At 38.5% G+C, this 24,587-nt stretch overlaps 1 protein-coding gene and 1 pseudogene across 6 annotated transcripts; both read right to left on the bottom strand.

The window, feature by feature from the left end:
• Positions 1 to 8,602: 8,602 nt before the first annotated feature.
• Positions 8,603 to 11,975, bottom strand: LOC147499045 (putative serine/threonine-protein kinase PBL28). 6 transcript variants are annotated; one of them, XM_086560854.1, is made up of 8 exons: positions 11,829 to 11,975; positions 11,081 to 11,314; positions 10,731 to 10,929; positions 10,403 to 10,638; positions 9,958 to 10,225; positions 9,693 to 9,879; positions 9,447 to 9,579; positions 8,603 to 9,114 (listed from the first exon to the last, which is right to left on the bottom strand). In XM_086560854.1, the coding sequence occupies exons 3-8, from the start codon at positions 10,882 to 10,884 to the stop codon at positions 8,857 to 8,859; spliced, it is 1,236 nt and encodes a 411-aa protein (XP_086416980.1). In that variant the 5' UTR covers positions 10,885 to 10,929; positions 11,081 to 11,314; positions 11,829 to 11,975; the 3' UTR covers positions 8,603 to 8,856. The 6 variants fall into 6 exon arrangements, with proteins under 6 accessions (XP_086416980.1, XP_086416979.1, XP_086416977.1 ...); XM_086560853.1 differs by lacking the exon at positions 11,829 to 11,975 and adding an exon at positions 11,512 to 11,818; XM_086560851.1 differs by lacking the exon at positions 11,829 to 11,975 and adding an exon at positions 11,391 to 11,818.
• An 11,804-nt stretch (positions 11,976 to 23,779) lies between these two features.
• LOC147499046 (uncharacterized) lies at positions 23,780 to 24,353 on the bottom strand (annotated as a pseudogene).
• Between the last annotated feature and the right edge of the window lie 234 nt (positions 24,354 to 24,587).

A 24,587-nucleotide genomic window follows, 5' to 3' on the forward strand; every position in this document is an offset into this window, starting at 1 on the left:
AGAGGGAAAATGGCTAGAGGGGCTGCTGATAGCCGTCCTGCTTTAATGAGGACGGTTGGAGGAGCTGCTGAAAGTCGTTCTGCCTCTAAACGCTTTAAGGTGGGTGATGGTGAACATTCTGCATCCAAACGCTCTAAGGTGGGTTATGAAAATGCTGGTGGTAGTGTTGGTAGAAGTGCTGCTAGAGGTGGTGATGCTCCCACTTCGTTCCGGAGGCCTAATCTAAAGAGGCGCTCCGAAGTGGTTAGAGACGGAAGGGGCAAAGAGGTCCCATACTGAGTCTGAAGAACGACCTGGTGCTTGTGAAGGTCGTGTTTCTTCAGGTCGGGTACCTTTGAAGAGGATGAAATTGAGTGATTTGGCTATTGATGCTAGAGTGGATGAGGCCCGTGGTAAGAAAAAAGTTAGGGATTCTGAGCCAGCTGCTCAAAAATGCCAGAGATTGGGGAGTACGGCCCCAGGTGACAAGAGTGGAGATGACGTTCTGAGTAGGCTTGTCATGTATGAGGACCCTGCGAGTGGGCTAAGGAAGTTTGTGAAGAATGGGGATTGTAGTTTTAAGTCCTCATTGGTGGCTGGGGGGTTGTTGGAGAGCATTGTTTTTTATGGAGATAGGCGTAAGTTGGATTCTGGGAAAGGTTTGGATGTGCACCTGAAAGAGATGGATCGGTCACTGTGCTTTGTGAGTGCTCTGCTGAGCTGAGCTTGTTTTCTTTATGCTTTGTAAGTATTGCTGATCTAACTTATTTTGTTGTTTGTTAGGTTCTAGCCATGTACAAGAAGTTGAGGGATATGGCAACCATCTCTGACCTGTACAAAAAGGAGCTGGATATCGCTAAGGAGGCCTTTAACAAGATGGTGGTTGTGCAACAGGTGGAGAGGGCTGAGGTTGTTGGGCTGAGGGCTCAGGTGCATGATCTGGCTAGGAATGTGGCCTTGTTGCGACCTGCTCTTGATGCTTCAAAGCTAGAGACTCAGCACTGGGCTGGTGAGTTCAGAAAGGCACAGGTCATTGCTGAAAAAGCTCAGGTTGAGTATAACGACCTGGTTAATTTGGTGGAGAGTGGGGTTGAGTACGTTCTGATAGATGATTTTATGGAGCTAGATCGTAAGTACAACGCCTTGAAAAGATCTGTCGAAAGTGGGGCTGCAGTGGTAACTGGTGAAAGTACCGCTGCAGATGCTAGTAGACAATCTGATCTGCCCTCTGACCTAGGTGCTGTTCCAATTGCCTCTCCTGATGATGTTATCGTAGATGTGTTGAAAATGGTTGATGATCCGGCTAGCAGCTCTGCTGCTGTAGAGGGCTGCAAATTGGATCATTTGAATGTAGAGCAAGTTTCCCATGTTGTGTAGTGTTGAGCTATTCTGGTTTGAGTTTGTTTTTGTTTGCAGGTCTTTGAACAATATTTAAACATTTGCGTTTTTGCTACTGATAAACTATATTCTTGATGATGGGGATACTGAGGTCGTTTTCCCAGGATAATCTGGGGGCCTTTAGTATCTATCCAAATTTGTATTTAAGTAGTTGAGATTGTACTTGATGTTTTCATGCATATGATCGCTTTTGCTGTTATATGACGACCTGTGTTCAGAATTGATGAACTGTTGGACTTTGATAGGTCGTCTGGTTGTTAACAGGTCATAGAGCATTCGTGTATGACCTGATATATTTACGTAGTTGACACCTAGGCTTTCTGATGCCCTTAGGTATGTGTGCTGAGGCGTTCCTTCTTGGGGGAACTTCTTATTGATATAATTAGCCTTTGAATGGCCATTATAGTTGAATCTAACTTAAACCATGTCGAGGTCGTAAGTAGACTTGGGGTCCTTTTGGAGGACCCCTGGATTGTATTTGTCTAATAATTGGCCTTTGAGTGGCAATTATAGTTGAGTCATACTTATCCCTGGCGTTGGTGTTAAGTTGACTTAGGGTCCTTTTAATTTGGGGGACCTTGGGTTGAATTGATCAATAACTAACCACTGCGTGGTTGTTGTAGTTGAGTCATTCTTGACTCCGCCTTTGATGTACGACCTGACATTGTGATGTTCAAGGTCAGTTTGCGTAGTGCAAGATGCCTGGTACTCATATAAAGCAAAAGATGACATCTGTACTCGAAATGTTGATGAAAATTTATTCATATCGACTGATATATCTGGAAAAAAACTTATTGATAAAATCGCTGGAGGAGAGCTGTATTCCAAGGTCGGGGAAGCATATCACCGAGCTGAGTTTTGATCCAATATGCGCCATTTTCAACGACTTTGTCAACAATGTAGGGGCCTTCCCATGTTGGGTCGAGCTTGGCAGGAGCGAGTGTCTTTTTGAGAACTAGGTCGCCAGCTTGAAAAGATCTTGGGACGACCTTCTTGTTATAAGATCGTTGGATTGTTTGGTGGTACCGAGCTAGGGATATTGCAGCTGTTTCCTTTCGTTCTTCTAGGGGATCGACCTCTTTTACCAAGATGTTGTCATTTTCTCTTGATTCGATGATGTCAAAACGTGTGCTTGTGATTGTGAGTTCTGATGGTATGACTGCTTCTGTTCTGAAGCAAAATGTGAAAGGAGATTCATTTGTACTGGCTCTGGCTGTTGTTTTGTATGCCCATAGAATGTTCTCGAGTTGTTCCAGCCATTGGCTTTTCTTGCTTTCCAACTTCTTTTGGAGATTCTCCTTGATTGCTTTGTTCGTAGCTTCTGCTTGGCCATTGCTTTGTGCATATCTAGGTGTAGAGAATGCTTGAATGATGCGCCATTTTTGTAGAAATGCCTTGACATGCGAGCCAGCAAATTAAGTTATGTTGTCCATGACAAGGGTGTGGGGGAGACCAAATCTTGTGATGATATTGGTCCATATGAAGTTGATGACGTGGGCTTCTTTGACTTGAACTAGAGGGATTGCTTCTACCCATTTGGTGAAGTAATCTATGGCTGCTAGGACGCATTTGAGTCCTATTTTCTTTTGTGGGATGAATAGTCTCATGATGTCTAGCCCCCACATGTGGAAAGGCCAAGGGCTGGCTATGTTGACCAACTCCCGTGCTGGGCTTAAGTGGTTGTGGCCAAATGTTTGACATTGGTGGCATTTGAGAACGTACATTTTTGCTTCGATATGCATGCATGGCCAGTAGCCCTTGGGCTATTGCTTTATGTGTCAGGGATCTTGTTCCTGCATGGTTGCCACATTCGCCCTTGTGAATTTCATCGAAGATGAGTTAGCCTTCATGGAGTGATACACCTGAGGTGGGGTCCACCTGCAGATTTACGAAATAAGCGTCTGTTGATTACGGTGTATCTGGGAGCTCGGAATTATATGACACGAGCATTATTTGTCTCTGATGGGAGCTCGCCATGTAAGATGAACTTGACAAATGGGCCTATCCAAGATTTACTGATCTCTTCTTCGGATGAGGGCTGGAAATATGTGAGGCTGTTGATGCTTTCTTGTTGGTAGGCGGGCCTCTCTAAAATGTCAATGTAGATTGTGATGGGGCAAACTTTTTGTGTCTTTGAGGCTAAGAAAGCTAGACTATCTGCATGTCTATTATCTTCCCTGGGAATATGCTCTAATGAGAATGTTTTGAACGATCTGATAAGGTTACTGAAGACCTGAGGGTACTTTGCAAGGTTTGCTCCATTCGTGACATATTCCTTGGTGATCTGCTTGATTATTAGATGTGAGTCGTTGTAAGCTTTAAGTTTTGGGACTTATAGTTGTTGTGCCATACGGAGTCATGTGATCAATGCTTCGTACTCCGCTTCGTTGTTAGACATTGCGAAATCGATCTTGATTGATTTTTGTAGCTGGGTGCCTTCTTGTGAAGTTAACACATCCCCCAGTCCATTGTCGTTGTTATTGCATGCTCCATCTTCGTAGAGGTGTCATATGTCTGGGGTTGCTGGTTGATGGAGTGAAGTGATGGGCTCGGGTTCCCAGTTGATGTCTTTGACGGGGAAATCCACAAGGAAGTCAGCAACGAAATGTCCTTTGCGAAACGTTCTGGGAACGAACTCGATGTGGTGCTCTCCGAGCTCTTCAGCCCATTTGGCCATTCGAGTCGTTTTGTTGTTGGAACTCAAAACTTGCTTGATGGGTACATCGCTTATTACCTTAATGTTGTGGGCCTGAAAGTAAGGACGGAATTTCCGAGCTGAGTATAACAAAGACAACATTGTTTTCTCCATTGCCGAGTAATGTTTCTCTGCATCGGCCAATGTCTTGCTCTTGAAGTAGACAGGCTTTTTGATTCCCTCGTTTTCGCGAAAGAGAACCGAGCTGATTGCAAAGTCGGTAGTTACAAGATAAAGTCCCAGCATTTATCCTTCTTCTAGTTTGGACAAGACTAGTGGAGTTGATAAATAAGCTTTCAGGTCATTGAAAGTTTTTTGGCATTCGTCTGTCCATGTGAATGTTGCGCCTTTTTTGAGTATTTGCAGGAATGGTCTGCATTTATCAGATGCTCGCGAGATGAATCTATTGAGGGCTGAAACCATTCCAGATAACTTGTAGATTTGTTGCTTTGTAGTTGGCTCTGGCATGTCAAGGAGAGCTTGTATCTGTTTTGGGTTTGCTTCAATGCATCTTTGTGAAGCGAGATAACCTAAGAACTTCCCTGAGGCTACTCCGAATACGCACTTGGCTGGGTTGAGCTTCATCTTGTTTTGGCGTAACCTTCCAAAGACTTCTTGTAGGTAAGATATGTGATCGCCCGCCTTCTCGCTTTTAACCATCATGTCGTCTATGTAGACTTCCATGGTGTCGCCTAACAAGTCTTTGAATATTTTGGTGACCCGGTCTTTGGTAGTCGCGACTGCGCTCTTCAAGACGAATGGTAGGGCGTTGTAACGGCTCGCCTTTGCTCGATTATGAAGGGCGTCTTTTTCCCGATCTTCCTCTGCAAGCGGTATCTCGATTATATCCGGCCAGATCGTCCATAAATGATAAAAGCTCGTGACCGCAGGTTTGATCTACCAGTATGTCGATTCTTGGTAGGGGGAAGCTGTCCTTTGGGTAGTGCTTGTTGACGTTGGTGAAGTCTATGCAAAGTCGCACCTGACCATTCTTCTTTGGAACTGCTACAATGTTGGCTAGCCATGTCGGATATTCGATCGACCTCTCTGATGAATCCCACATTTTTTAGCTTTTCTATCTCTTCATTGATGGCCTTTTGAAATTTGAGTGCTAGTTTCCTAGGTCGTTGTTTGATAGGCTTGACAATTGGATCTATATTTAACTTGTGGCAAACGACCTGAGGGTCGATTCCTGGCATATCGATATACGACCAAGCAAAAACATCTTTATTGAGAGATAGGAATTTGACAAGCTGCTCCTTGAGCTTGGGGTCTAAATCAGCCCCTACATAAACAAACTTTGGGTTATCATCTGTGCCCAGATTGACTTTTTCTCCTGGTTCTATTTGAGCTTGTTTCCCTTTGAGCTTGTATGCTGCAGTTGCTGGAGGGTTGGTTGCTTGAGGATCTTGCTTCTTTGGGACGTCCTTGTCTTCGACGACCTGAGGCTTGGGTAAGGTCATTGTGCTGACGTGATTGCATCGGTGAGCTTCTAGTTGGTTACTTCTGAGCTCCATGATGCCTCGGGGTCGGGGGAACCGCAGGACTTGGTGCAATATTGATGGAATTGCTTGGATCTTGTGAATCTATTTATGTCCTAGGATGGCAGTGTAGAATGACTTGACATCGATTACACTGAAGCGTGTTGAAGTTTTCACCATGTCCTCTTTTTCCTCAATAGAGACTGGTAGGATGACGTCACCAATGGCATCAGTGCGGTCTCTATTGAACCCATAGAGTGGTGCATTTGATTTTATCATCACCGAGTCTGGCAGGTGCATGTCCTTATAAGTTTGATAGAAAAGTATATATGTCGCACGAGCTGCCTGGATCGATGAAGACTCTTTTGACTGTCCACCTGTTTATTTTGATGTGCACTACCAGGGTATCATTGTGGGATAGGCACACCTTGTCTAGATCCTCCTCAATGAATGAAATTGATGTTGTTATTTGAGGGTTAGTGGGATTGATCACCTCATCTTTGTGGGAGAGGTGATAGATTTCTTGAAGCGCTCCAACTCTTCGGCGCTTTTCCGACCTGAGGTTTCTTCATTGGAGATGTCTGTAATAATGTTGATTACCTTTTCCTCATCATGGTTGGAAAAGTGTTGTCTCCTGTTATGCTTTGATCGACCTGGTGATTTAGATAGTCGGACCATTTGGCTCCTGCTTCTATTGTTGGCAACTCGTTCATGGCTGCGGCTCCTGCTTCTGTGTCATTTGGCATCTAGCTTATGCCTGAGGTCGCTATTTGGCAGGAACTCTTTCAATTTGCCCTCTTCGACCAAGTCTTGGAGGTAGTACTTCAGGCTCCAACAATCATTGGTGTCGTGGTTCTAGAATGGCAATCACCTTGTTGATGTTGGGCTTGAAGTATGTTGTTGTATATATCTTCTTCAGGATCTGACTTGGCGTCCTGGAGAAGTTGGAGAATTCTCTCTTTGTGTAAAATGGTTTGGGGAGCTGGAGCTCTTGTTGTTGTTGTTGTTGTTCCCAAAGTAGTGGATGCTCTCTTTGGGCTCTTGTTTGTCGCTCACTGCGAAGACTTCTTTGCCCTTGCACTGGGCCAACCATTCCTCATACTTGATGTACTTGTCTATTCTGTGGTACAGGTCATCTAAGCATTCTGGCTTGTTTCGCATTAGAGATCCTGCTAGCTAGGTCGGAGTCATCCAGGAGAGCGTTGGTGAATGCAGAAGTTGCAAAGCTGTCTTTTAAGCCTAGCTCCATTGAGAGGAGCTCCTTTTTGAAACGTCCTAGGAAGGCGTGGATCATGTGCTTGCTTGAGCTGAAACAAGGAGTCTAGGTCGGCTTGCTTCTTCTTGTTGTGGACGAACTCTGCTGCGAACGACTCAGCTAACTTGTCGAAGTTGCTGATTGAATCAGGAGTGAGCGTGTAAAACCATTCCAAAGCTCCGTCTTTCAAGCTGGTTGGAAAGAGTTTGCACTTCAAGTAGTCGTACTCTGGAGCGCTGTATAGTGTGAGGATCTGGGTGAAACGAGCTACGTGCTGGCCTGGACACGAGCTACCGTCATACAGCGGGAACTTTGGTTGGATGAACTCTGAGGGAGGCTGCTTGTCTCTAATTTCAGTTGTGAATGGTGACGCTTTGTATGTCTAGAGGATCTTTTGAGCGATCTGGAATGCGTTGGCCTTGTCATTCGACTTCTCCAATCTTTGTTCGAAGTCTTCTAACCTTTTATTTGTGGTGGTGGTGAGGGTTGTGACGGCGTTGTCCTCTACTACATCTGGAGTGCCGTTGTTGACGTTGGAGGTAGCTTGTTCCCGTATCGTCTGGTTCTCTTGTTGCAAGGTGAGGAAGGCTTCTTGGACCGTCTTCATCTGATCTGCCAACATTTGAAGTGAGGGGTCTATAGTGGTTTTTCTGACCAGCTTCGTGGGCTTAAGAAAAGAGTGGTTGTTCTTTTCTTAAGAAAACGAACCGACAGACGGCGCCAATATAGATGTTTGTTAGTTTACTGGACAACGACCTGATGATTTATGTGATAGGGAATGGTTGCACTCTTTTTGGGATAAGAGTTGCCTACGTATCAAGTTTTTTGGGATAAACTTGAATCAAGTCTTACGTAGTTCATCTCTCTCTACTTATAGATGTTTGAGCTGACTTTCCTTATTTGCTCCAGGCCGTTATGAAGTATAGATCCACCTTGTGTGCTATCTTGATGATTCGCCATTACTCTGATGTTACGAAGTTAATGTCTCCTTGATTGTTGAGTTGACTGAGGTCCAGGATTCCACTAGATGATTTGCTTTCATATATGACTGTAACTGATGCTAGGACGATCTGGGTTTGGGACATTTGGTACGTTTTGATGGACTGGTACGAGCTGATGGGGTACGACCTGGTGTGTGGACACGTGTACTAGTGTAGTATAGAACGGAGGGTACTTACAGTGGTTCATAAAATCAATTAACCATAAATTATAAAATCAATTAATCACAACGAAGCTCTTTTCATTTGTTTCAGCTCTCTTTTTTATTGTGCTTCTTTTTGCTTATGGTAATTTGTTTAAATATCATTTTTATTATTTTCATTTTCATTGTTTAATAAATAATTAAATATCATTTTTATTATAAATATTACTAGTAATAAATGAAAACGCATAGTGTGGAGTCTGTGGACTGTTATTTCTGCACTCTGTGCATGGTGCATTGACTCATTCACCATGGTCCAACAATATGTTAAAACATCCATCTTTGGAATTTCGCTAAAGCCCAAAGACATATAGTATACTCCTGAAGAAGTTGGAAGTTGGAAATATATGAATTTTTATTCACCAAATCATCTCCTCACAAAACGAACATAAAAAAAAATAAGAATATTGTGTGTGCTGGATGACTAAATGTTTAGAATAGTTAAGAAATCATATCTACAAAACATTAGCCTAATCTAAAACTTACAGGTGCCCTAACAATTTTGAGTTTGTTTACGTGTTTTTATAAGATATGTCCCTAGAACTCCTCCCTATATTTGGTTATATCAGGTCAGTGTGTGTCACTGCAGACTATGAATTACAACTCGATCATCATATATATACAATTTACATCACATGAACAATTTGGCATGCATATATTATATCCACACGGAGTATGAAGCCAGATTTAGCTTCTTAAACAAGCTTTGTGCAAACAGAATAAACAACAAGATCTTCGATCAAATCATTTGGGATTGGCTGATTGAATTTTGTAATCTAGTTCCAGTATATATGCTTGGAAATATCTCCTTTGAAGAATACTTGTATAGTTGTATTAGCTTAGATCATCACCCTGTTGTAAATAGTTGGCTACCAAGTGTAAATGTTGCAGTTCCTTCACCCATGACTGTTTTCCATGTCATCTCTCTTGCTAGTATTTTGTCAAGCTCTGACACGATCATGTTCATATTTGGCAGCCCAGCTGCTTCCCCATCTATACTGAGGCATTGTAGTGTTAAGCTGATCAAATCTTTCATTCCCTCCAGAGTGAAGCTTTCAGCTAGTCGTCTGTCCACGATATTGTTTGAGGCCACGCCTGACTTGACCTTCAAAAGGTTGAACATTATTATGTAGTAACTTAGGTGCACCTTAACTAATGTCTTTGACTAGTACTTAAGATATAATGATTAAAGCTTTCAATCAGCTTTGCTTGGACAAGCAACTTCCTACTATAAGATGCCTATAACTGAATTGCTTGACCGACGCAAACTTAGATCTTCCTCTGTCAACCACTAAAATGTCTAGTTGTCAGGGAAGATATTGTGAGGCAAAACTGTGAGAATTAAGTATCTCAAGGATTGATTTATGCTAGCGTAGGAGGTCATTGTTATTTCTTGGTATAACTATGTAGTGTAGGAGCAATTTAAAGCATGTTTACCCGTTGTTTCAAGTTTTCACCCGATCCCGTCAAGTTAATTTTTGAAGCTTCTTCTCCACTTACAATCTCCAAAAGAAATACACCAAAGCTGTATACATCCATCCTTTGAGATACTATTCCCATTCCGCCAAACCTTGAATATGTCACACAGTTGGTCAGGCAAAGACAAGAGTTATTTGTAGCCTGATTAGTTCTACATTGTAATAATTAAAGAAAGAAATAGGTGCGGGGATGCAAGGAAGGTACTCTGGATCCTGGAAAGTACTGCCTCCTGATGTCAGAGATGAAGGGATAGCATCATTAGTTCTATCCAGCAGTTTTAAAACTCCAGCATCTGCAACTTTAGCAATGAAGTTCTCATCCACCAAGACATTGGACGTTTTGAAATTCTTGTGTACTAAAGGAGGGTTGAGACAATGCAAATGACATAAACCTGCATATATAAATTTGGTAGAATGTTATGCTTGCTCGACTGTCATAATCATCCTGTTTTGGCTCTACTGATATGTACCTTTAGCTGCTGCAAGAGCTATGGAAAGCCTTCGTTTGAACTCCAGTTTTGTCGTTGAATTTTTTCCTGTGAAACGAGTAAACAACTGTGAAATATGTTCTGTCGTCATAGCTGGAATCCGTATAGTGATTTGGTGCTTACCATATAGATGATCAGAGACGCTTCCATTTGGCAAATATTCGAACACTAACATTTGAAATCCATCTTCTTCACAGTAACCAAGAAGAGTAACAAGGTTTCGGTGCCAAATTTGGGACAGGTAATGCACCTATTTGACCATTTAGAAGTGTTATTTCCTTGCTATTTGGGCCTACTGAACTCCAGTATATTATTCAAGTGTGAAGTTTATCAAATACTAATCAAGTTGTGGCCAAATAAAAAAGAAAATACAAATCAAGCTCAACTAGTGTGACTATATACCACAATGCATGCGTAAAATAGATACCTCTTCAACAAATGCACGTTGAGGAGCACTCAGACGCCTTTTGACTGCCACGACAGTCCCATCAAGAAGCAAACCTTTATACACCAAACCAAAGCTACCTTCTCCAATTAGACTGCTATCGTTAAATTTATTTGTTGCTTGTTCCAAGTCTTCCAGGTTAAAAAGTGTTACTCCTTGTGGTCCAGATAAAGGGTGACCTCTTGCTGAAGTGGATCCACCTCCTCTATTCCATTCCACTGTAATTTTAAGTAGATTAAAAGACCAAATATTACCTATCCATATACAGTTGAACTGAAGTTATTTTTGATTTATCAGAAGGATTCCCTACCTAGTGCAGAAGGGTCTGAAGAGCCTGTTTCTGAGTTCCTATTAGAGAATTTCTTACACCGTACCATGCAAAACCATAGGAACCCGATAACAAGCACCACCATTATAAGCCCTGCTGCAGCACCTCCAACTATGGTTGCCAATGACTGTGACATCTTCTAGGGTCTGTACCACTTCTTCTGCAAACTTAAACATTGAATCTGCGATGAATATTACCAAAATAAAAGGCAATAGTTATGGATAATGGTTAAGAAAACTGAATCATCCATCTTCAAAGCAATTCATAAACGTCGCCTAGAAATAAGTAAGAAGATACTAGAGTTTGGAAATGTAAACACAGGTTTTCAATACCAAGAAGAGGTGACTTTAGATGATCAAGTGTTGCTGTGGGTTCAACTCGTTTAAAATGGCATAATATTCAGGCCTACCACTCCAACGCTCCAAGTGGGCTGTACTTCAACAATGCTCTGAAGAGCAGATTGGCCGATCCCAAACGTCCACTAAGAGACCAGATATTACAGTCTGTCCCTCAAATCTAAACAACAGATCTGGCACCAGATACTGACCTTCCCCAGGTACCCCACTCTGCAATTCATTGTTCAGCCTCTTAGCTAAAATAAAAGTAATCTAGAGAGATTGAAAAAAGAAATGACAGCCTTACTAAGCTAGAAAGACAGGCAGTGACAACTCAAATGTAAAATGTATGAAACTCTCAAAATTATAGGAAAATCTCAAACAGCAGTTGCCGTATTATCCTGCATTGTTCCAAAACTTGACTTCACCTTTGAGGATGCATTGTTGATTTTGAGTTCACTTTTTTAGGTGGCCCAATGCTCTTGTGATGGTTATTGTACTTCCAAATTTTGGTGAACCAAATGTAAGAACTAGAGGTAAACATTATGTCAAGATGGATATTTGATTCCCAGATAGAGCTTTTACCATGTGTAAGAGTTGAGTGTAGCTATTTACATGTATATGTATTTTTGCATGAAAATTGTTGACATGATTGAGAACATCAATTCTGTTTAGTTTTTTCAAAATAATAAGAAATCTATATAGGGATTGTTTCATATTGCCAGCTAAATTTAAGGTGATTTACCTTGTTGTGAATGGGGAGAAATTAAGTTAAGTTTTATTTTGTTTGTACTAAGAAACATTATTAATGCTGAACTGATCAAAAGTTGTAATCAGTCGGTCTTTGAATTTGAAGTATCTTCCCTTTTGCCTTATTTTTTTCTCATCTGATCTGGAAAGAAAGAACGGATAATTATTGTTTTGTAAGGAGAGGTTGGGGTGTTTCCTCATGGGGTCATGCATGACAGCAGCAAACATGATATTAACCACAGCACGCAGCTCCAATAGAAAATAAGCTCCAGTGACTATCTTTTCTGGTTTTCCTTCCATATTAGTTATTTATCTGGTTTTGCCAATTGGATATGTGAAACCGCCTTCTTGTCTTTGCTTGTTATATATGTTTGTCTGTATATGTCTATTTCTGTATATGCATGGTTGAAATGCACTGAGGAAGGTAGGAGGAAGGCTCATTTATCTGTATTTTTTTGTTCTCTGTCAGTCTATCATAATATTTTATCTTGGTTGTTTTAATTTCTGATGCTGTCTTCTTCTGTGTTGGGTTGTAAAAGCAAAGGGGTATTGTCTTGTTGTGCTGGTCTGAGAGCTGGAGTACAGAATGGCCATGTTAGCAAGTCCTGCAAAAATAGTGAGAAAAACAAGTTTTGGTGGGAAAGTTTGGTTTCTTAAATAGGAAGTACGTACGTGCTTTGGATGAGAGCTTCTGCATAAAGTGTTTCTTTTCTGAAATGGTACTTCATATCACCTAGTACTAACATCACGCATTGTTGTTATATGCTTGGAAGACCCTTTTTATTACATTCCTATAAGATTGCCTGCCTTGTTGATTTTGTCAGTTCAATGAGTTCATTCACTGGGAAGAACCTAATACCCACTATTTCATATATATATATATAACAATCTTCATCAGATATATATCTTAGGGATATATAGTTTGTTTAAGTGCTAAAACAATCTTAATGGATATCATGCACTGTACTCCCTAAACTGAACTCAATTCTAAATTTCTAATAGTGTCTAGCTAGTGATGAGACATTATTGTCATTTGTCCTAATCTATGGCGAATATTTTGTCATACAATTCCATTTCAACTTGTGAATATTTTTTCTTGCAAGTCATGAAACCAACCATACTTTCTTTTCGGATTTTCTTGATAGATTGATCAAACTTGAGAATATATATGCTTTGTCCTATGGTTTTGTTTACTAATCATGAACCAATACACCTCAAAAGCCCAAGGAGCCTAAAGCTAAATACTTAACTAGGATCCTAAGATTTCACTATGCTTCCAAAGTCGACGTCCTCATCAGCCCTCTCTGTCAACACTGACCCTATGGGAGCCTATTTTATTGACCTTGAAATTGGTTGCAAACAAATATAATATTTGATGGTATAAGATGCTACCATAGATAAACTGAGTTCTAACTGATAAAGTTCAGGTCTCCTTTGTTCCTTAATTTCTTCGAACATGTCTCCTTAAAAGATATACCTAAACATGATCTTTCCAGATATTGCTTAATTATATATCCTTGCATTTATCTTACAAACATTTTCTAATAAACTGGAGAATCTAAATTGTCCTTAAAGCTGTCGTTATGTCAAATTATAGTGTTTTTAATTTTCTTTTTTTTTTTTTTCTCCTAGCAGCGATTAGTTTTGATAATCATAGCGAGGGACCCAAAAACAGATACCTAATAAGAGCCTCAGAGGTAATGAGTTAAGGGTCTCAAATGCACTTATGTGTGCAAGGAAAAAGGAATTATATATGTGAGACAACATTGTTCATCTTTAAATAAAGCAATTGAATTAGTGTCTGTACTTCATATACGACTTTCTTCTTTAATTAGAATAGCATACATTAGGGTTAGCTGTAAAATACTAAAGTTTAGTTTCATGATCTTAATACATCGATATTTGTCTGAACAACACCTTAGTGTGTGTTTGTTAAATTTTAACTCATGGAAAGGAAAGGAAATAAAATAGGTGGTCCACTATGGAATGGAATGGAATGGAATGGAAAGGAAATAATTTTAAATGGTATGTGTTTTGGTAAACCTCCGAAAAGTAAAAACTAGGGAAATGAATAATCATGTTTGTTTGCAAAAGCTATGGAAAGGAATAATTGTATTGTTGAGTGGAGTGTATTAGTAGTAAGTTCCTATTTATCTATTTCCTTTCCTTTCCTTTCCACAAAAATTTCAGGGGTTAGCTAAAGACACAAAACCTTTTCCATTTGTTTCCATATGGAAAAGCCCATTTCCTTTCCATGGGTAAACAAACGCCTTAAAAACTATGGAAAAGGTGGACCACTCTTATTTTCCTTTCCTTTCCATAGTATTTCCTTTCCTTTCCATCATGTTTTGCAAAGGGACCTTAGTTTTGCAAAGGGATAGAACTAACCCACATGGCCCAGCACAGAAAAAACCTCCGAAGTCAATTCTGATTGGTGTATTGTATTAAAACAAGTATGCAAACTGAGCTACACATCAGTTGTTCAATCTTCAAACCGGTCTTTCAAGATCGATAAGTAGCATGGTTTCAATGGATTCTGATTGTGTGGAATAAAAAAAATGGGGGGCTAATTGAAAATGGGGGGCGGGTTTCTAAATTATTAATAAAAGGGGGAGGGTTATAATTTCAGTGAGGGAGGTACTTCTCAATTAGATAAATAGAGAGATTAAAATTTGCCTGTTCGATGGTGAGAGTTAGTTCCGGAAAACCCAGCTATCATATAGTGTAGAGATAATGAGTTAAATTCTCTCTCTTCTCTCTCCTCTCTCCTCACTAGCCAATCACAGCTGACTTCTGAAGTCTTTTTCTGTTCTGGGCCATGTGTGACAGTCGCATATATATGTACTAAAGGACTAGATTTTTAGCCCGGGCATACGCCGAGATCTTTTAGGTATTTGGGTATATAAATCGCAATATTCGAACATGGTTTATTCCCTGAAACACTATTAAGATCAAATGTGTTCTATGCTCCAATGCGTACTCTATCAATCTATCACATGTGCCCTATGCAGTCCAGGTAAGGCATCCATTTCCAATTGTGGTTTTGGTCTAGCACTTTTTGATGGAAAAGATTTAAATTATATGGCTCTTTCACGGAAGTCTCCTAGGAGTATAAGCTACTAAACCCAGTGACCCACTTATAACATTACTAACAATTTGCTTCATTTGCACAATCTCTCTCCTCAAGTATCACTTTTATAATGTGTGATTCATGTAATGTCGGACTGAGTGGAACAATAACATGTTAAACAAAAATTAATACAGAGAACATAGTGTCTAGACTATTTTTGAACGTACAATATAATTTCTTTAATTGACTTTTGTTTTGTATAAATTTAAGTAAACAAACAAACTAATAATTGAAACAATGCAAATCTTCAATAATCATCACTAATATTGATGAATTCTTCTTTGTCATCGATTATGTATTACCAGTGGTGAAGATAAAAAAAATCGAAAGAGTTAAGGTCAACAATTTATGAGTATCCTAATAGACGACGTTTATGCATGCTCTCCCATGTAAATGTTTATATCAAAAAGTTTCCAGCTCATAAACATTGTCTCTTTAAAAAAAAAATAACCACACCAATCTTCCCGTCCTTAATTGTGGCCTGGGCTGGTATTTTCCAACGGATTAATTCTATCAACGTCTTAAATATTTTATGCTCCATCAAGAATATATATATATATATATATATATATATATATATATATATATATATATATATATATATATATATATATATATATATATATATATATAAGTCGAGACTCGAGAGAGAGAGAGAGATAAGCGGAGGCAGTATAGAAAGCTTTGCCAATTTGGAGGTCTTTAGGTTTCTCAAGAAGTCAAGAGTTTTAATTAAGAGAGAAGTCTACGTGGTGGTATTGTAGGGATTATTAGAAAAGGCTAGCTCTTATATTAGAGTGCCACCTAGGAGAGAGAAAATCCTCCATTAGAGATCTCTACTTTAGTATATAGATAGTAGATACGGGTCAAGGACGGAGCCAGGATTCTAAGTCAGGGGGTGCCCCGAGATTATGTGGACGCCCCACCCCCCAAATATATATATATATATATACTAGTATATGGCACGTGCCCATAACACTATTTCAAATTAGGCCCAAAAGAACCCCAACCAACCGAATGATAAAAACCCAACCCACAAAGCAGCCATTGTTGACCAAATCAACAATGATCCAATAATACTCTTTCAAATTAACATTGTAAACTGCACATACCCTATAAGACTTTGGATCTACCATGTCACAATTTATGAAATGCAATAGCAGCCACCGGATGGGGCCCTGTGGGCCCCACACCAAGTTTTATTATTATTATTATTATTATTATTATTATTATTATGGAGGGATACGCCCACTCCCAACCCACTCCAAATCTCATCCACTCAAACTCGCGAGATCATCTCAAGATCTAAGGGCCGAAATTAAAACAAAAGAAAACAATGAAATAAAAGAAAACAGAAGAAAAGAACCCTTCGTCTCTAGCAACCCCAGCAAAAACGAAAAAAAGAAAACAAGTTTGACAAACATAACCACTCCAAATCAAACCAAATTCTCTACTTCCGACCTTCTCAAACCAAATTCTCTACTTCTCAAATAGAGTTCAAGCTGCATTACTGTCTTCAGCCTTCAGGCAAGTAAAAAAAAATCGGTTTCTGCAATGTTGACATTGTTGTTGTTTTTTCTGCATTGCTCTAGTTTTTGTTGTTTTGATTATGTAAATGTATTAGATATTAGAGTAAATTCAAACCCATTCATTGATAAAATTATTATGGTTTGGAGAGTGTTGAAATTCGGACTAGGACTGGGAGTTTATTACAAATTGAATTGGTGTTTGGATGGGAAGAAATTGTATATGATTGATTATATTAGCATTTGATTTGTTTAAGCTATTGAAAAATATGTCATAACTGAAAATGGCCCTCAAAGTGGCCTATCGATTAATCTTGAAAATGGCTAAATTGAAAGTACTTGAATATACTCCCAATACACTGATAGGCCCCACTGCATGCCATTTTCAGTTTCGTTCCATTCATTGGGGCTTTAATAGTTATTACTATTAGTTTTGGGTTAAATCTTTTGAAATTTGGATATTTTTTTGCTAGCAGTTCTTCTGTTTGATTCGGACTCTGGTTTATTTGTTTTGTGCTCATCCATTTATCAGGTAATTTTGTCTTATGCTTTTTTCTTTAATTTTTAGCCCATCTTTAATTGTAATTTTGGTGATGCAAATTTCATTTTAGGAAGTGGGTGTATGGTATTGCTAGTTTAGTTATTTTGGTGATGCAAATTTGGTTTTAGGAAGTGGGTGTATAACATTGCTAGTTTACTTGAAAACTAATTGTATATGGGTTATTTACTGTCAATGTTGTCCATAAATTATTTACTGTCAATTGTATATGGGTTATTTACTGTCAATGTTGTCTATAAATTTTGAAGTATGTCTAAATATTAGGTGTGAAATTTGTTTGTTCTATGTTTTTTGTCTTATTTTTTGTTTTGATTTAGTATGAAGGTATTGAAAACAATTATAAAGTTACACTGAGGTACTTGATATCCATGCATGTTATCTATATTGAAATGGGATTGTTATGATTACACTATCTATTGTGAATTTGGTTCAATGTGTGCATTGTCATGACCTGATTTTCATTTGTGGTTGTATTGCATTGTCATGAGTTTGCAAATGAAAAATGAGGTTTCCTTGTGTTATATAGTCAGTTCCTTATGCCAAAGACGATCAATCTTATTTTTGGTTTTGAGTTGTTTAGTAATTGAATTAGTAGTAGAATATACATATCACGGGGAAACTCAGAAAAGAAGGAATTGTTGTCATTTTTGGAAGACGACAACTATTTTTTAAGATTTACAATTACCTTGTTCACTTTTCTAGATAGATACATTAATAGTTGTATTCCGAGAATTATTGCAATTTACTTTTCTAGATAGCCATCTTTGTACGTTTTTATCCATTCAGTTGATTAGTAGTTGCTAGATTTCTTGTTGTCGTAAATTGATTGTATTATATCATTTTCACTGTATCACTGTATTAATTGTAACAATTTTTTTGGCGAAATGAGATTATTGATGCATCGTAGTTTTGGTTTTTAAATTAGATTGTACGACTCTCTCTAATTGATTATGTTTCGTTTTCGTTTTGTCGATGAAACTTGTATTTCATATTATTAGATTGAAACTTGTGGCCCGTTACTAATACTTGTTTATTACTATTTTTTGTAGTAATAATGGGTCCTCGATCAAAGAATGTGAAGAGTGTAGCGAAAATCATCTACACAGGTGCTAAGAAATTACTTAGTGGTGGCAGTAGTAGTTCGGGTCGTGGTGACCCGCCTGAGAAAAAGGAGGAAGGGGAATGCCGGCATCCGCCCGTAGAGGGGATCGACAAGCCACCAATCCGAGTAATGTAGTAGGTGTAGGTGATTTAGAGGTAGTAGAAAAAAAATAAAAGAAAAAGGGGGAAAGAAATAAGGGCTCCTATTATAGATGAGGACGAGATTTAGATTTAGATTTAGATTTAGATTTAGATTTAGATAAAGATGAGGATGTCGATATAGATATAGATATGATTCTTCCTGAGAATTTAGATGGTGGTGATAGTGAAGAGGAGGATGCTGATGGTGATGAGAAAGAGGAAGGGGAAGAGAAAGGGAAGGGAAACAGGGGGATGCTAATGGTGATGAGGAAGGGGAAGAGGAAGAGGAGGATGGTGAAGAGTATGGTGACTATGATGAGGAGGGAGACGAGGAGGATGACGATCTGGAGGAGGTTGACGACGATTTGGAGGAGGAAGAGGATGATGACAATGGAGGCACCAGTGGTACGTCCTGTTCAAAATATTGTGAGAAAATCGAAGAAAGACAAGGAGTACCAACTAGGCACATATGGTGGTTGCCTGACTAGAGTGCAAGGACGTGACAATGACCAGCTTTTGTATGACTATGTTGTGCACGTGGCTCGTGATGTTTGGGAGGGGCACGTAATATTAATATTAATTAGTACTTTTTTTTATGAAATTAAATCTTCTCCTTATTGACTCTTTGTTGTCTTTATTGTTTTAGGAGCGCAGAGTTTTGAAGTGTGGTTAGTGATCTTCACAGTTTGCAGTATAATGATTTGATTTCTCTACTCCGTTCGGTGTAAACTCAAGTCCTTACTCACGGTTCGTCGTGCGTTTAGCTCGAGAAGGGATTTGAACCAACCTAAAGTCTAGGACAGCTTACAACTTTATTATACTCCTTAGGAAACTAGTGAGTAAGTTTCATATTGATTTGCTAGCTAAGTTTTGCTTTGTTTAAATCCTAACGGATGCTTAAAATGCGAAATACAAAAACGGAAAAACTAAGATTTTTCACAAGATATCCAAAGAGAAAGAAGGGATAAAGGATTATGCTACTCATGCAAAGTCTCATTATCTTCTCTTAGAATCGGATTACTGCCATCTCTAAGCCGTTTTGGGTTTATTATCAAACCCGAAATGGATTGAGCGTCGATCCCTAGCGAGATGAACTTATCTCTAAGTCCATTTCCCTAGCATAAAGAGTTGAACTGGGATTTCATCTCTGAAATATCATCTCAACTCCTAGACTCATACAACATATTCCTGTCAAATATGGAAATAAGAGGTTAAATAAGACCCGCGCGCGGCTAGCCCAGGTATGGAAAGGGAGGCGCACGCGAGTCCTACTTAACTTCCAGGTCTCAAGTTTGGCCGAACACTACCATTTTGGGGGTAGTGTGCTACATGTGTCCTTAAGTCTAGGCAGTGAATCCTACTTCTAAGAAATTTATACGAATCCTCACATGAGCATCATTAACCCTCCACCTTGGAGGGTTTTAGCTCATGATCCTTGGATTGTTTGAAAGTTACAAGATATATATGTTAAAGAGAGAAAGAAAGAAAAAAGGAATGCAAACAAACTGATTACCTAAAGAAAATGATGAACTTTTATTTAAGATCTAATAATGTTCTCCATTAACACTATTACAAGCTTTTCATAAAACTAAAAATTAAAAACTAAAACAAGACAAAGAGTGGAAAAAGGAATCCAAAAAGAGAGAAGTTAATGCTCCCCAAAATCAGCCCCCCTAATACATAAGAGAGCTTTCTCTCTTCTCCCACGTGAAACACCCCCCTCAATTACTTTCTTCTTATCCAAACACTAAACCCCCTTTTGACACCTTGCATTTTTTACATAATTATCACCTAAATTCAACTAACTTCATTAATTGCATGCAAGGTGTCAATTTTGTGCCAATTATTTGCACCTTTGTCTTGACTTGCATGATGACTCATTAAATCTTGCAGGTCCGCATAGTGGGTCCATGTGCAGTGTCCAATGGCGTTCCGGTCTTTTGGCATTTTTACAATTTCCCGCCTATGCATAGAGTTCGTCGCACTGATAGTCTGAACAGCTCACTTGTCGCATTCGGAGTCCTGGTTCAAGAGATATGAGCTTCGGAAGTTTGATGCTTCTGTGCACGTAATCCTGTTTCTGACTTGATTATGTATTGTTTGAGTCTTTAAGCTTTAGTCCAGATTTATTGGGCTTCATATGGGTTTAATCGGAAAGCTTATGTATACTCCCTATTCCGTGCTTAAAATGATGGCTTTATCATCATTTTTATATTGGTTCACTACTAAAAAAAGGGCTTATAAGCTCAGCTAAAAGGTGAGATGTTAGAGTTTTTATCTCGGTTTTCTAGGAAAAAACAACCGAGGTAAAATCCACTGAGGTAATAGAGTTCTACAAAACCGAGATAATAAGCTACTAAATTATCTCAGAAGTCTGACATCTTATCTAAATCTATTCTCTCAGTTTTCTTAATGGAATCGAGATTATATAGAAGAAAACCGAGATGAATTGTGACTGAAACCAATTAGTATAGAAGAAAACTGAGATCATTTTTTTATTGAAACCGAGATAATATAAAAAGAAACAATCGTGATAAATTCCCTTTATCTCACCTCTTTATTTATCGACATAGTTTGTCAAGTTTTTTTTTTAATTGTGCTAGTATTGTTCACAAATTATAACAGCCTGCAAATACAAACCACTCTCCCAAACAACCACATTCCCTTCAGATTCATAAACATCAACACCAATCAACGTAAACAAACCAACATAAATAAATTTCTTTAAAGAAACTGATTTTATTAAGATAAGAATTGAATGTACAATATCAAACACCTAACATAACTAATTGTTATATCAAGTCATAAAGTAGCTAAGTAAAAATTATTTACATATTTCCCTAAGAAAGCTAATAGAAGTTCCAAAATCTTCTCTTTGAAATTGACATGCATGGAACCTACCAAGCCAAGATGAAAATATTAAATGATTAGTTTGACAATTAACATATTTCAAGAATCCAAATACCAAAATAAATTTTATTTCGCTCACTCTTTAACAACTTACAAAAAGTATAACAAGTACTTACTTTTTGGCAATAGAGGTATCAACAAAGATCCCGAAAAGTGGCTCCAACTAAGCAAAACAACAATAGAGGTCGAAATCGTTTAATGATCCACATAGTCATGCAAGGTTTTCAATCGTAATCTCACCCTAAACTTTCCAAATATCCGGAAATATGGGTGACCTACTTGGATGTATGACAAACTGTAAAAGAGGCAAATATTAGCTTTTGGGGTAACTGGGTTTTGGTCTTAAAAGTAGCTTCTCACTAGTTATTAGTGGTTGATGTAATTAGCCTTTGATTAGATACATATAAAGACTTTTACTTTAAAAACAAGAAAAAAAAAAAAAAGTAAAATAAACATAAAAAAGAGCATCGAGGAACATGCATGTTAAAAGATTTATTTAGCAAATACCTCCCGCACCAAGCTTTTCAAAGAAGCTTCTCCAAGAACAAGTTCTCGGGACTTTTCAAAGCTCGACCACCAGAAACTACTACCCTTACACCCCAAATCAAACTGTGTTCCGTATCTTGAGATGTATGCTTTAAATATCCGGATTTTCCAAGGGTGTCCGCACATTGTTAGAAGACAAATGTAAAGAAGAAGATATGTTTGAAAGATTTTAATTGTCAAATGGAAAAAAATTAGCGATGGAAACTCAACAAACTGTATACTCAACAAACATAATAAATAGCATAAAGGTGTAATCAAGTTAAAACAATTAGTCTTGCATCCACAAAATGTTGTACACTTATTAAATAGTGAGACAAACAGACCTTCACTATAGGTTGAGATATCAACCTCGCGAAAAGATGCATCCCATTTTGAATCGATGAAATATGAGGAACGAGGGAATGAGGTGGACCTAATGGTCACATATAGGATCAAAGACCGATTATATCGAATAAAGGCAAAGAGCATTCCCTGCATAAATTGGCCTACAATGAAGAAGAAGTTACACCCAATTATTAAATGGCATACACATAACAGATATATAAGTGACACCTTTCGCTATGTTTGGATATAATCTAAACCGTAAGTCAGCCTACGTCCATTTTAAATAATTCTTCTTATAACATGTATAACAACATCAAATACTAATATGTATTCCATCTCAAGGAAGAAACCCGAGCTTACCTCGACATATACTTGAGACCCGAAATATTAGTTACATCCATTATAGATGAAACATCTAAAAGAGCAGCTACTAATACATTTTTCCAAATGAATTGATGGAGCAATTATATGTGAGTAGCCACCTTTTTCTCGGACCAAATGGACTAGTTCTTCCCATGGTTCTCGCGCAAGTGGATGTGATAGTTTATCCATATCAGCCACAAGTACCTAATAATCAAATAAATAATATTAGAGAATTAAACATTACATTCAATAATAATAATAAAAGAATGTTACGATTCGAGATATGGAAGGATGGAATGAGGCAGCGCGTGAAGTTTTGTGAAGGGACGGGCCCCACCCAGCCTAATAATAAAGAAATTGAATTTTGTTCACTAATAGACCTTGCAGCTGATTGCGCTTATATGATGATTGTTTCACATGTCCATTAAAGTAGCCTCGACCCGCTTCGAAACAATTTGGTTCACCAAATATTTGAAGACCGAGTAGATTCGAACCTAACTAAATTTCGACCATGTATATAAAGCTATCAAAAATAATTCAAAAGATATACCTGGTCAAAGAATCCTGAATCTAGGAAGTGCCAAGGATATGGAAAGCACTTGCTCCAAAAATACATGGTCCAAGAATCCTAGAAAAGAAGTTCACCGCCAATTGTAATATTTGTCGCCAAGGTATAACACATCCTCAGATAAAGGATAAGTACATGTGTTAACAGAGTATATGCTTCTTGTAGGTGATATGAAATAACAAACTTTACTTTAAATCAAAAGAGAAACTTTACATACACTTTCCATTGGGCAGCAGATTCATAACAATTGAAATCACCGAACCACGGTAATTTGATTTGGTGCACATGGTTCTCGACATCAAGACACCGATGCACACGTTATTTGGTTCTCAACGGTCGAAAAAACTATTATATATACTCCTTTTTAGTCTCTTGTAAGATATCAACTCACGATATGAGCAATGCTAGGAGCTCTCTTGAATTCTCGAAACCCACTATTAACATTCACAAGCTCGGCAAGGCACGATCACCAAGCAATGGCAGCTCGAGCTCTTTCCATTGCATCACAAGAATCTGAACTGCTCCTTTTAGCATCAATTACTGACCCGACATTGTGATTACTAATGATAATTCAGCTTTACCAGAACCACCCAAGGACAAGTTTCGATCGCCTCTTTAGCAGATTCAACATTCCGACTTCTATTCTTCACAGGAATTATAGGTCATCCCATTACTAGGCAATCGACATGTTCGAGAACCCTTTCGATGGGTGACCGAGAATCAGAGTTCCATTGCATATTTTAATCGATCCATCCGTAAGATCTTCATGTTTTTTACTTTAACTCTGCTTGATGCTAGAAGCATCCCAATCTAGATTGTACTCTTTAGCAATTTCCTTCAAAAAGCCTAAGTTTTGCATCTACCGATGGGGCTTTAACTGAAAGCTTCGATAATATCACGGTTGACACTAGTGTCGAGGCGAAGTTCGTATAAATTGAAAAGAACTCCTTTCCATACTTTGTGGTAAACAAGTTCCTAATCCGCAACAATTACGGTAAATCAACATCCGGGAGCAAAGAAATATAATACTTGCAATAGCTTCCTGCAATTCTTGAGGACAGTCCCTTTGAGTTTCAAGGATAGGAACTTCGAGCATAAACAAATTCACAAAACAGCTCCAAGATGTCATAGGCAGCTTGCATGTTCATTTCGAATAACATGCTCCACCCGGATTCGAAAGCAATAGGGTCTTGGCCAGTTTTGAAGGAATTGTGATATCTCCTTTAGCATTTGATTTAATTGTATCTGTTTTTGTTTTGCAAAAGTTTGATCCTCGAAATGACCAAGGTCAAACAGGTTTTGCATTTTGCACCAAGAAGACCTCGATTGAATAGTTGATTGAGGAGTGACATTGCCCCAACTTCCCGATTACAAGCCTTTACTTTTTAAACCATGAATCATGCTTCTTCTTTTTGTCGCCAAGGTATAGCGGTACTCATATACAACATTAGTATGGGTTTCACCTTTCTGTTGGACTCCAAGCCACCGGTTTATTATGCTTAGCAATAATCCATGCCATCCATTATGCACATGACAAATGAGACTATTTGTCCTCCGAAACATTAACAAATGTGTATAAACTAAAC

Source organism: Coptis chinensis, chromosome 5 (genome assembly GCF_015680905.1).
Source record: "Coptis chinensis isolate HL-2020 chromosome 5, ASM1568090v1, whole genome shotgun sequence".
NCBI classification, from domain to species: Eukaryota; Viridiplantae; Streptophyta; class Magnoliopsida; order Ranunculales; family Ranunculaceae; genus Coptis; species Coptis chinensis.